At 43.4% G+C, this 13810-nt stretch overlaps 1 protein-coding gene across 1 annotated transcript in view; it reads right to left on the reverse strand.

The window, feature by feature from the left end:
- Nucleotides 1-1391: 1391 nt before the first annotated feature.
- Nucleotides 1392-13810, reverse strand: part of asz1 (ankyrin repeat, SAM and basic leucine zipper domain containing 1) — a 41647-nt gene continuing 29228 nt past the window's right edge. Inside the window, exons 10-13 of the mRNA XM_049573049.1 lie at nucleotides 13498-13610; nucleotides 7986-8091; nucleotides 7663-7776; nucleotides 1392-1744 (exon numbers count right to left, since the gene is read on the reverse strand). Of these exons, the coding sequence (XP_049429006.1) occupies nucleotides 1577-1744; nucleotides 7663-7776; nucleotides 7986-8091; nucleotides 13498-13610 (501 nt within the window). The 3' untranslated portion in view covers nucleotides 1392-1576. The remainder of the gene's footprint in view (nucleotides 1745-7662; nucleotides 7777-7985; nucleotides 8092-13497; nucleotides 13611-13810) is intronic.

Below are 13810 nucleotides of genomic sequence, written 5' to 3' on the forward strand. Positions count from 1 at the left end.
TGAGAAGACTGATATCACTCTCATCTCTGTGGGTTTAGTATTCAGCTGGAGTCGAAAGACAGTTATCTTAGGATAGCATAAAGACCGGAAGCAGGAGGAAACAACTCGCCTGGCTGTGTCTAAAGTTCAAAAAGCACCTGTTAATTAAACAGCTTTACTCGACTCCGAATTATGTCAGTTGAATCAGATTTGGCTGTTAAATACATATTTTCAACGATTAATTTCACTTGTTTATACAGAGTTTGTTACATTTGTCCCACAGACAGCAGGCGGACACACAAACGGCTCCTGGGAGAAGATTAGCTCTGCAGGTAAATAGGCTATATGATGCTTGTTAAGGCTGCTTAGCAACCTCAGACACAACCTGCCGCCACGCTCTTGAAAGCTGGCACAAGAAAGGCACAAGAGTAGCACTCAGCGCATGACCTCGTGTTTTTCCAGGCGGTTAAAGATGCAGCATGTCTTCGGCCCCTAATCGTTCCCCTACTTTGTAGTCGACGCACAGACATGAGGTTGATATCAATGTTCTCATCACACTGTGAGAAAAAAAGTCAATTAGCCTCTTTACCAAAAGAGCCCTGAAAATGATCATATTATATATTCGTCCATCCATTTTCATCCTCTTATCCTTGGCCGGGTTGCAGGGGCAGCAGGCCAAGCAAAGCACCCCAGACGTCCCTCTCCCCGGCAACACTTTCCAGCTCCTCCTGGGGGACCCCGAGGCGTTCCCAGGCCAGATGAGATATATAATCCATCCAGTGTGTTCTGGGTCTGCCCCGGGGCCTCCTATCAGTGGAACGTGCCCGAACATCTCTAACGTGAGGCACCCACGAGGCATCCTAGTCAAATGCCTGAACCACCTCAACTGACCCCTTTTGATGCGAAGGAGCGGCGGCTCTACTCCGAGCTCCCTCCAGATGTCCGAGCTCCTCCACCTCTAAGGCTGAGCCCAGACATGCTACAGAGGAAACTCATTTCGGCTGTTTGTTTCCAGGATCTCATTCTCTCGGTCACTACCCAGAGCTCATGACCATAGGTGAGGGTTGGGACGAAGATGGACCAGTAAATCCAAAGCTTTGCCTTCTGGCTCAGCTCCCTCTTCACCACAACAGTCCAGCACAGCCCCTGCATCATTGCAGACGCTGCACCAAACTGCTGATCCATCTCACACTCCATTCTACCCTCACTTGTGTATAAGACCCCGAGATACTATTATTATATCATATATTTAAACCTGTTATATATCTAGGATCATAATTTACATTTTAGGAACATGTTCACTTTGTTTTTGGAGGCACTGAAAAAAGAAAACATTCTGATTTAAATCTTAAATTTGAATGTGCAAGAAATTGTTCCTCAAAAGAAACTTTAATTTTCACTTAAACCGTTAAAACAAAGAATTCAGAACGTAACTCAAAGACAAGACAGAGCAAAGTGGAAATCAGGTGTTACAGCTGCAAAATAACAACGCTGTCCTGTCAAACCTTTTCCTGAAACATCTCAGTCCCTCAGTGATCCAGTTTATCACCTACTGTTATCAAAAACAAATTGTTATCACGAGCTCATTAACTAATGATTAACACAACCATCTCTGCAGGTAACCCTTCCCACTGGCCGCTTTGTAAAGGAGGAAGACGAAGGTGGCTCCGAGTGTGCTCACTGTGAGTCCGGTCAGGGACCGCATCCTCCGGTTGCCGTGGGAACCAGGTTGAGGAAGCTGACAGCAATCTCCGGCCTCGTCCATCTGAGGGAGAAGGAGAGGTCGCATGAGAAACACACATTGAATCCTGTGGTCAGAACAATGTGACCTTGTGCAGGAAGTAGACGGGTCATTTTGACCTAATCCAGTCTGGATTATAGCAGTTTACTGGTCAGACAGACTGGTTTCAGGCCAGTTAAACCTCCACTGGGTGGGAAATATCAGCTCAGTCAGTACTGGGCGGGAATCAAACAGAGGGTGAGGGCATGTCTGGTCCCATCGCACCACCACAGCGTGACTCGCAAACCTGAGTCACCAAAACTTCCTGTGCCAAATCCTCGAGGATTCATCAGCCAAGCGGAGAGTCGGGTCTCTCGGTCACGGTCAAGTCACGGAGGAATAATGCTGTTCACAAACTCTCAAGTCAGAGGGTGACACAGTGTCACACTGAATCCAAGTCATGTGAGAAAGTTTGAAGATAAAACGAGTTCAGCTTTCTTCCAGTAAATGTGACTTGGGAACAACTTCCTGAATTCTGACATCATCAAAAAGGATATTCTTGTAGTTAATGCTGGGAAGGCATTATTCCCACGGGACATGAATGCAGCATAGATGCCAAATCAAAAGAAAATATCTTTTAAATTTAAACTTCTCTGTTGTTGATCCGTGTGTTTAGCATGCTCCTCACAAACAGTTAAATAAAATACTTCCATGTCTCGCCATTGCTGAAGCTTCACTGAAACTTTGCTATTCAACTGCAAACTGTGACTGTTTGGAGCACAGTGAACAACCACTAATCACAGGCTACTGGGGCACCCTGGTGGCCTACAAGTTTTGGGTCCCTACTCTGTCAATGTTACAGATCAGAAGCACAGAGAGTTGTTGACTAGAGACGATACGCCGTCTCATGGTGGTCACTTCCTGTCAACGTTACAGATCAGAAGCACAGAGAGTTGTTGACTAGAGACGATACGCCGTCTCATGGTGGTCACTTCCTGTCAGCCAGCAGCTTTTTACAACGTTACAGAACAGAGCATTGCAAGTAGCTATAGTAAGTAGTCGTGCCACCTGAGGGGTCAAAGGTCAAGGCATTTAACATTGGTTTTCAGCCTTGCTCCTTACATACAGAGATTTCTCTGAATCTTCTGATGACACAGCGCTTTCCACAGAATTAGAATCAATGTGTGTATGTGTATGTCAGTAGCTGACGGCGGGTGGGGGACAACAAACTTTCCATTTTTGTGTGGGTGTGCTCTTTGTATCATTTTGTGTCCCCTCTCTAAATATAGAGGTTTTTGCGGGTCGTTATCTCAGCAGAACTCCTCATTAGTTTTTGTTTTTTTGTCCCCCTCAGCAGCAGCATTTCAGGGTATTTTTGCGATAATGATATTCTTGATGATATGACAAATTAGCTAAAAAAATATTATTAATTTAAGAAAATAGAACTGGAAAAAGTAAGTGATATAGTTTTACAGATTGCTTCAAATATTCAGTAAAAACTAAAGAAAAATGATCTAAAAAAAAAATGTCCCCTGGGATCTATATATATAAATCAACAGGTGATTTCCTTCTTTTAGTAAAATCCTAAATGATTGTTTTTTCCCACCTGGACCTTTATGCTCTGCCATTTCTCCTCTAATCATCAGGCTGTAACCTGTGACAGGCTGTTATGATACCACAACTATAAAACATTCACATATATGGAGTTTATTCACGTAGGTTTACATCACCAAAGGTTTATGACAAAATCACTTGACGACACCGACGCTGTGCTGCTGCCAGAGGAGCCGCTGAATGAGTTCCCTCTGAGCGGTAAGAGAAGTAAAACATTCAGGACGCCACAGTTTATTCCACACTGCTGAAGCTGCTCCTCTTTTTGGATCCACCACAGAGTCTGGAATAATTTCAATTTCGGCCATGCTTGTTGCTGTGGGTAACAGTATGACGTCAATATGTCAACAAGTAGAAATATTGCGAGTATCACGATATTTTTCACATCATATTAAAACTTATACCAGTATTATCATGAACGGGATGATATGGCACACCCCAATTTAATGTTATATACAAATACTGATCAGTGCAGCTTTAAATCACACTTGGACTCCAGTCGTGCTCTGTCTTTATCTTTGCTACCTTTCTATGATCACCATAAGCTCTGCTGGAGGCTGGTTAATGTGGAATTTCCTGTTGGTCACTGATAAATTGCATTTCACTTGACTTTATGAAAGCTCACAGCTGGTTACTGTTATCACACATTTATCAAAGTCAACACTAGATGGCAGTAACGAGCACTTTCTCCATTCACAGTATTGGTTCTGCTCTGGATGTTGCTCTTTAACTTGTTTTTCTTTAGTGAGAAAGAGAGAAAAGCGGGATTTGTTTTCAAATTAGAACCAAAATCCACCTCAGTGTGTGTCACAGTTTGTGCAGTGAGAGCTCCAGCAGATGCAGTGATGTAATTCAAGTGTGTGTGTTTCAGGAGACAACCCTCCAAAGATAAGGTTATATTGTGTGTGTGTTTATGGACCCCGGGCTGAGAGCCAGTGGGTCCAAATGGACTTCATTGGCCGTCGGATTCTTGTCTGACACGACTGAGGAACCCCCACCCCAACCAACACTATCAACACACACAAATATCCAGCTACACTATCAACACACTCACACACCTCCATCTGCTGCTAACCCACCTCCTTTACTCACCCCGTACCCCCGCCTCTCCGTTTCTCCCCTTTTAAACTCCCTCACCCCGCCAAACCTGCGCCCTCTCCTCGCTTCCCTCCGCCCCCCACCCTCGCCTTCCCATCAGCCCCCTCTCATCCCTCCGCCTCATCGTCTGTGTGCTGACAGGTCGATGTCACAGCGGTGCTGACTTATGGGCTGTGAGGATTCTGCCCTGTCAGGAACGACTCTCTCCTCTTGGAATACAAATGCAAACACACACACACACACCCTCACACACACAGAGTCAGGTGCACACATGCAAGCACTCCCGCACATACCTGTTGGAGCTCGCCAGAATTCATATTCACTACCATCTAACACACACACTATGTTCTGTTCATGTTGCTTTAATCCTCAGTGGTAAAAGGAAGGATCTCAGAATAACAGCAGAACAAAGGAATTCAGATTGACTCATATGAAATATGAACACATTTGAACATGAATGATATTATCAGCAGAATAAAATACTATATCACAGATGAATCAGTTTCAGTGTCTATGTTGACGGATACAAAAATGATAGTTGAGTATTTTTTAAGCTGTATTTTTATCTATGTTCACATTTTATTTCTTATTTCAAAATCACTAATTTTGTATTTTCAGTTCTAGTTACTATTTATATCTAATTTTCAGGTACATTTACTGTTCAATGTTTTACTATTGATCACAAACATTATTGTTACAGGGTTCCTACACAGTTTCTATTTAGAATTCTACACTTTTCCAGTCTCAGATTTCCAGACCTCTCAGTGTATTTTTTCAAACTAAATTTGACATCTGAGCACAAATATTAAGATGTTTATATTGTGTATTCATGGTTTTGAAATCCATCTATTAACATGTCTGTTACATTCTGACTACTCTCTTTTCTTCAGAGATTTTTCCAGCAGCAGTGCTGAGGTTCGTAAGGTTTTTTTTTTTGTGCTTGAAACATAAATTTGTCCACAGATGTAGAGGTCAAATTACGTTTAATAAAATGCTTCCCATGCTCCATGACATTAAAATCGTTCCTGCACAAGGGGGCTGTATAACATTTGACATCTAGTGCCTAAATCAATGTTGTGACTCTAACATTGCTTTTAAAATCATTTGATGACAGTTAACAAGTAGAACACAGATACAAGTTACCTACTAGGTAAGGGCATTTAAAGTATCTTCCGTATTTGAGAACTCGCATTATTATAGAGTACTCAAGTACGCATAAAATAAGCAAATAAATAAAATCTAGAGTAACAATAGGGATGTATATTGGCCAATAACAAAAAAACAAGTGCAGTCTTAAATTCATTTGATGAAGAACTGTGCTTCAATTTGTCTCTTAAACCTACCCAGGGTATATGCAGGAATCCTGAGGTTAATTTCAATACCTTTTTAAGACTTTTTTAAGACCTTCCAAAAAAACCTTAAGACCTCATCGCCACTTCAAGCTGTCGTTAGCAGCAACGCATCTTTAACTTACTAAAAAGTTGTAGTTTGAAATTAAATCTATGGAGCACAAACATACAACAGAACTCAGATACGATGAGATGGATTTTTTATTGTCTTTTGCTCCTCTTTTTGGTGGCTGGACGTGCGCCGTCGTGTGATGTCGCACAGGTATGCGCATGGTCCCGAATGGCAGTCCGAGTGCACCTACCTACACATTGTTGCTTGTAATAGTCGCGAGGAGGAAAATAAATTATACATTCATGGATACTTTTGTCAAAGTCACACTCAGGCAGCAGTAGTCTCATGATGAGGCACTGAGCAAAGCAATATGCTGACTGCACACCGCTCTACAATTAAATAAGAATTTACCCATTTTAAACAGATATGAATTTTAAAAAAAGTCACATTTGCATGTGGGAGGGGCGGTGGCGAGGACTCTATACGTTGAACAAATACTAATCCAAATGAGAACCTGAATACTCATGCCCATCTCTGTCACCAACATAAAAAAAATGTGATGGACGGTGTTTCTGCACTCGAGACAGGCAGGTGAGCTGAACGTCATGTTGCAGTAAACCATGTGTGTAACAGCAAATGTTAAATGTGAGCTTGAACGCCCTCGAAAATGAGATGGCACATCTCAAGGGGCTATCCTTAAAAATAAAAGTATAAAGTATAAAAAGCTACAGTTTGTCAGAAAGGCAAACTGTAGCTGCAGACCTGTGAAGCTATTTTAGTGGCATGTAGAGGTATTGTCTTGCTTATTTTGTGTCATCTGAGCAGCTCCTCTGATCGGCCTTCAAACCATTTACTACAAATCCTGGCCGATGAGGATTGGGGCTGATCGATCAGAGCACCCTTATTGACGGGCGCTCTATTTATAAACCCTGCCTGCCTCTGGCTCTGGCTGCTTAAAGTAGAGATAGTGAATTAACTGCATATGGAGAGATTCTCCCAGAAGCGACACATCATTTAGCTCACCTGTGTTCTTATGTTGCCAAATAATTCTAGGTGCTGCAGCTAATACAAATCAATCAACATCATAAAGCATAAATAATCATATGTTATTGTTTCCCCCATATTTTTTTAGTCTCTTTTATAAATAAGAGCCTAAAAAGTTATATTTGGTTATTTGTGATGATAAGTAAAAATGCATTCAGAGATATTGCTGCATTTTCCTTCAAACTAATTTGGGTGCAGATGTCCAGATTTGGAACACTTGTCAGACACTTGGGGTCAAAGTTGTTTTGCAGGCCGTAGAGGCAGCCCTGTGTGAGCGTGTGTTCAATCCCACGTCATACTTCTTGCACGCTTAAGATGACATCAAGCTCGCTCTGACCTCGACTCTCTCACACAGTGGTAAACATTTTGGCTGCACCGGCTGCCTGCTTTAAATGCCATGAAAAAAACTTTGCTTGTAAGAGAATATGAGTCTGGAAACACAAGTATTTTTCCATACTCTTTTTTTCCATACTTATCCAGACCTGGAAATGACTACAATCAAATTCCATACTGCACAGGAATCCTGTGTTCAGCTACAAAATATCTTGCCGCAGTCCGTGTCTGTGTTACGTTTTCAAAATAAACAAATATAGATTTAAAGTGTCATACTAGTGTGGGTTAATATTTCATTGCATTGCCTTAAAATACTAACATTTATGATGTGGATTTTTCTTTTAACAATAATTTTAGGGATTTATTAAGTCAAACAAGACGATGGGTGTCTGCTTTAAAATTAAGAAACATTGCGTAAGTATCAGCTCAGCAATGTACGTGTGTGTGTGTGTGTGTGTGTGTGTGTGTGTGTTGACCTGGCACAGCAGACTGTGGAGGCAGGTGACTTCCTTCTGCAGGTCTGTAGTCTGGACCACCAGCTGGTTGCAGACGGCCTGAGCCTCCTTCTTCGGGTCCAGTGAGAAGACCAGCTACATGGAGGACCAAAGAGACAGAGACCACGATTTAAGCCTCCTACAGACTGTGAGATTTTAGCAATCTTATAAGGTTAGTGCAAACTACACTGTGCGACATGGATCTAATATCCTTGGGTAAGACATCAAGTTTGTTGCATGCCGACTGTATGATGACAGCGCCTGCTGAATTGCAGGCTGCACCACTACAGACAGACGACATGTACCTGAGATGTTTGGCGGGGAAACCGGCTGACGACGTCCTGAATCATCTCCGTCAGGTAGCAGCATTGCTGCTTCACACTTATCAGGAAGTTATGCAGCTCCTCACTCCTGCGAAACATGAGAAACTTTGTGATTTTTTAATGAAAATATTTTCACACCTACAATTTTCATTTATCATCACATTCTGTATGGACGTGTGCATTTACGGAGTGCAGAAATAGAATCAATCAGACACCCTGATCAAAGCTTTATAATGTAATTACACAACTGATAAAGGGAGACAAGGCACATCAAAGCATTGTTTATCTGATGAGTAGGGATGAGCGAGTACACCATGATCTGTATCTGTAGGTGTTTAACCAACATAATTATCTGTATCTGTACTCAGGATGGTGGAGTTTAAATTAGGAGTGGGAGGGGTTTAAATTGTAAATTGTAATTTCAAGCCTGAAGTGTGTATAGGTTGAACAGAAGTTGTTATGATTTATTAGTTATTAGAAAACCGTTCACAGAAAAGCCTCATGATTAAGCTTCAGGTCACTTTTGATCAAAAGAGAGATTAAACATTTCCTTCATCATGAGCACCGACTGACACATTTAACTCGTATTCATATAAGTAAATTATCTGTACAAGATACTCATTTAATCTGAGTATTTGGTTCAACCCCACTGATAAGTCACACTGTTTTCTTTTAGGTCTACAGGCAATGCTATTGGAGCTTTAAAGCTGAGCTCAGTAGATTTAAACAGTCAGCACTGAGAGGGTGTCCACATATAAAAAAACAAGGCAAGGCCTGCTGAGGATGCCCGACAGTGACGGGGCAGACAGATTGATCACTTGGACCAAACTTGGTGTTAACATTCTTCATGCATTTTCCTGGAGACCACCTCACCAAACTACAGAAAACTGAGCAGGTGGCTGAGCCCTCTCTGCACCTCCTCCCCATACTAACCCCATGCTGTCATCCCTCCCTGAAAACATCCACCTTAAATGACAGGTATTTATATTCATCAACCTCTCTTCCCATCCCCTGGTCCTGTGGGATATTGATAGCTCTTATCTTAATGGTACATTTCCCTTGGTGAGGGGACTGGGCAGCCAGCCGTCCCGGCCCTCCTCACACTCTGTCAGAGGGGCGAGTAAACACTGTCAGTCAGCCTGTGCTGCACCCTCACCTCCCTTCTCCCTGCTGTTAGTTTATCTAGGGAGCAGAGACTGATGATGGGCCCCTGGTGGGAAGATCGTTGAGGGGATCGTAGATGCAAAGGACTTTCTGATACGTGGGAATGTTTCAGAGGATACATGTGTGCCAAAGCACATTGGGCATACCTGCCATTTTCCAGCAGCACCAGTAAGTGCCTTGCTCAGTGGTAGCTGCTGAGGGGAGAGTGATGCACATTTACTTTCACTTCACACATTTTCTCTGACAGATTCAGACAAGCAGTATTTCAGTCACGTCACTCCTCCAACTTTCTTTGAAAGTGGCAGTGTGTGGTAAGCTCCTGGCTAGGCCGATCTAAGCCTATCCTGTCTGCCCAGGGGTCTCTGTCCCCTTGGACGTGCACAGAATAACTTCATGGTGTTCAACTGCATTGTTTTCTGTTGGAATGTAGCACTGCACAGCGACACACTGTTTTGAGCTGAACTTTTGCCAGACACCCTGTTTCTATTTATTCCTGTTGCTCGCTTTGAAAGCTGGACTGGTGAAGTTAAAATGGGGAGTTATCGATATGTTATTGCCTCATTTCACTTAACACTAGAATCACCACCCGTGGTTGTATGCCCCCGCACACCAGTCAAATTCTGTTACAGTCTGCATCCATGTCTGTGAAAACATGGATGCTTCACACCCATTGTCCCCCTGACAGCACAGATATATACAATCAGCACAGCTTCAAGGTGGACACCCATTAGTGTCATCAATTAAGTATCTGACCAAATGTCTCCATTTCTGTTTCTGAGATATGACATTGAGTAATCCGTGATGCTTCGTCATATTTAGCATACGAATTCTTAAGTTAGGCCAAAAACATATTTTGTTAGGTCACACTGACCTTGACCTTTGACCACAAAATTCTAATCAGTTTATGCTACAGTCCAAGTGGACATTTGTGCCAAATTTAAAGAGTGTGTTCTTGGGATGATGCATTCACAAGAATGAGACAGATTCAAGGTCACAATGACCGTGACTTTGACCACTGACCACCCAAATCCAATCAGTTCATTGTTGAGTCTAAATGAACATTTGGGCCAAATTTCCTTGAGGCGTTCTTGAGACATCATGTTTACCATAATGAGACAGACAAGGTCACAATGACCATGACCATCGACCTATGACCACCTAAAACTTATCAGTTCATTGTTGAGTCTAATTAGACATTTGTGCCATATTTGAAAAAAATCTCTTGAGGCGTTCTTGAGATATCGTGTTCATATGGATGGACAACCTGAAAACATAATGCCTTCCGGCCACGGCTATGGCCTGCGGGGAGCCATCAAAACTCTTAAATAAGGTCTCAGCTGACTGGAGGAAGATCGTCAGGGAGCTCAAAGTTTCTAGTAAATGACCTTGGCTTATAACAACCTCCTTGCTGTTGGCTACATTTTATGTGATTTCCAGTAAATATCACAATATAAAACTTGTTTTCTATTTAAAAAGTATAAACATAGGAAGATAACAAGTAGCCTACTTCGTCTCCAGTCTGACCTCAAGTGGACAGCTGATTGGTGTCTGGTTGGTTCAAACGACGTAACAATAGTGCATGTTTATGGGACTTATCGTGGATAGTGAGCGTCTGATGTTGTGTGATGTGACGTCATAGTTGGATGCTCACTTGCTGTTAGGACAGAGTGTTAGTTAAGGCCCTGAACACACAGACAGAGTTTTAGCAGCTGGAGGCGCCTTTTCGTAATTGTTATTAATGAGAATGTAGGTTTTTGCTGCATTTTTTGCCTTGTGACGCGCTTCATGTTTCTGGCTCTGGGCGACTGGCATTTTTGCCGGAGCGCTCTGAACTCCTCAAATTGAATAGCTTCAACTCCAAGTGGAAAACACCCCATGTCATGGGGTGGTCATCTTTTTCCCACTGTCCAATCAAATGATTTGAGAGGCGGGCCTTCTGTGGTGGTCACAACAACAAGTTTACAGTTGGTAAACAATGGAGGAGAAACTCGTGGTAGTAGTTGCTGGATGCCCAGAGCCATACAGCATGACGACAGACAGCAGGTTGTTGAATTGCCTCTGAGTCATCCTAAAATATGCCTGGAAACGTCCATGATGGAGGAGAAGCTCCTGGACTAGTCTGAGTGGGCGGAAGTTTGCTGCAGAGATCAGCCTCTCATTGGGCGGAACGAGCCACCCGCTGAAGTCCCACCCTACCACCTCCGGTTGTGTAGCAGTTTTCAACCGTTTTCATCACGTCCTTTACGAACTTTTGCGGTGTTTGGTCTTGTGGGGATGTAGCCATTTTTCTGCCATGGTTCGCGTCTTGTAGGTGGTATTTTTGTGGGCGTGTTACACCAAAACCTGTTTCCCCCCGGCAATATTTTTGCAAGCGCACCGTTACTGTGGCACCACCCAGAATGATTGTGATTGCTTGAAAGAAGTACAAGCAGCCTGGGCATTTTTTCTCCAATCTCAAAGTGAGAGTCGGCCCAGCCAGACCTTTCTTTTCTTGAGAAAGGTCTAGTGAGCGAGACTACTCCTGGACCAACTGGTGGTACTCCCCATGATCCAGCCTCTTTTTTAGGGTCTCATGTACCCACACAGATCTCTGTTTGTCTGCTGACAGCCTCTCACCCTCAACCAGAGCTACAGACAGTACCCTCTGCCTCAACATGTCAGCAGCTACACACTGATTCAGTGGACTGGATCACCCATGGCACTGGAGAGGCCCATAAACAAAGATAAGACAACCCAACAACATCCAGGGTCTCAATTTTATCAGGGTGAATCCAGCACACTTTGACTCTGTGTAGACGGTTTCAAGACCTCAGTGACCTCTGCCAGAGGGACGAGCAAAGCATCCTCTTAGTCTTTAACACTGGCTCCTTTAGATCAACCACAAAACCTCTCCAAACTCAAACACCCAGGTTTCCACTTCTGCAACAGCACAAAGCTTCTTCTTCTTTTTTTTTTTGGCCGTCCATTATGTGTCTGTTGATTCACGAGTCCCCTCGGATAACAAAGCCTTGAAAGCCTACTTATTCATTTTAACTTCCTCATCAGGCTCCCTGGTTTCCACCCTGATGGGCACCTCTGACTTTCTGGCTGGACCGCTAAGCAGCTGCCTCTGCAATCGCGGTTTTGGACATGACCTGTGAGAATAACAAGCAAATCCACAAACTGCCCTGAGATTCAGGAAAAATGCAGCGACCCTGTTGGTCCTTTAGGCTTAGTCTGATCAAGGTCCACAGCTACAGGTCCTGCCTGTAAGTTAAATTATTGTAAAGTAGTATTTAGATGGGCAAACATGAATGAATCTGCATATCTGTAATCTGCATATTATCATAATCACTACCACTGTTACTCCAGGCCTATTCTTCCTGTTGTTTTTTTCCACAGGTCCCTGACATGTCAAAAAAAAAAAAAATGTTTGTAAGACTAATTTTCTACTATTTTCCATTCCTGAGTGTGAAATTAGGACCTGACGGAGTTCTTAAGGAGGTCTGGCCCTGATGAAGCCATCCATCCCTCTCATTAACCTCCCTCTCTCACTATTGGACTGTCTCTCATCCGGCAGGCGAGGGCGGGTGCAGCCAGCGAGCCCAGCTCTGCTGAGGATTCATGAAGTGATGGGGTGCGGTGCGATGGCTTTGTTTGGCCCCTGCCACTGGCTCTCCTTTGCTCATTGCAACCTCCCATCGCCTCTCACCTTACAAATCATTACAGCTCCGCTTAAACCATTAGGGCCTGGCTCAGGGCTCGGCTACGGAGATGGGAGGAGGGGGATGCGGAGCCCGGACAGTGAGATGCTCATGGCGCTGATGGACGACTTCCAGTGGAGGAGGACAGATGGAGCATTACGGGGAGATGGAGGAGGGCTGGGTGTGGGGGAGGGTTGGAGGTGTGTGGCTGACAAGTGTTTAAATTTTTACTACTATAGTAACTTTGTTTTTGGCTTTGCGCAGAGTGTTTGTGGAATACTTTTTTTGCAGCTGACAGCTTATCAGACATTTCTAGCAGACTGATACAGAGATTTTCAAATACTCAAACATCTCTCTCAAACATTTTTTGACAAATTGTCTGTCAGACGCCACAATCTGCAGTGATGTTTTATAATGTTTGGACTGTGCTGTAGATAGGAAAGCTAGACTGCAGTGAACAGAGCCTCTGATCAGAATATTAGTCATTCTAATCTCATAATACTGCCTCTCTGAAAACCACAGCAATGCTTAAACTAATTCACGGTTTTCACTTGAATGAATGAACACTTCAGCGGCCTTCTGAAGGTCTATCGTCTGTAGGTGTTGACTGCCACAGGCCTGCTGGGCATTAAGATGTGGTACCTTACCCACTGTCCTCGGCTCCTGGTAGGCTGATAGTGTCTAGGTCCACTTTGTCCAGGTGCATTTGCCGCACAGCACTCAGCACCTTCTGCTGGTCCTCTGGGTCTTTGATACCAACCTGACAAATGGGAAAAACTATTTGTCCTTCTTGTAGTTTCAAATGTCTTCTTGTCTTATGTTCAGATCCTCAAACTTTATGATTAATTGACACACATATACTGGTATTCTTCAGCTGCTTGCTCCAAGAAGCTTTGTTATGCTTCACTAAGTTTGAGATTAAACCCACGCCTTTTTATCACTGCAACACTATGTCAAATG

Source organism: Epinephelus fuscoguttatus, linkage group LG4 (assembly GCF_011397635.1).
Source record: "Epinephelus fuscoguttatus linkage group LG4, E.fuscoguttatus.final_Chr_v1".
NCBI classification, from domain to species: Eukaryota; Metazoa; Chordata; class Actinopteri; order Perciformes; family Serranidae; genus Epinephelus; species Epinephelus fuscoguttatus.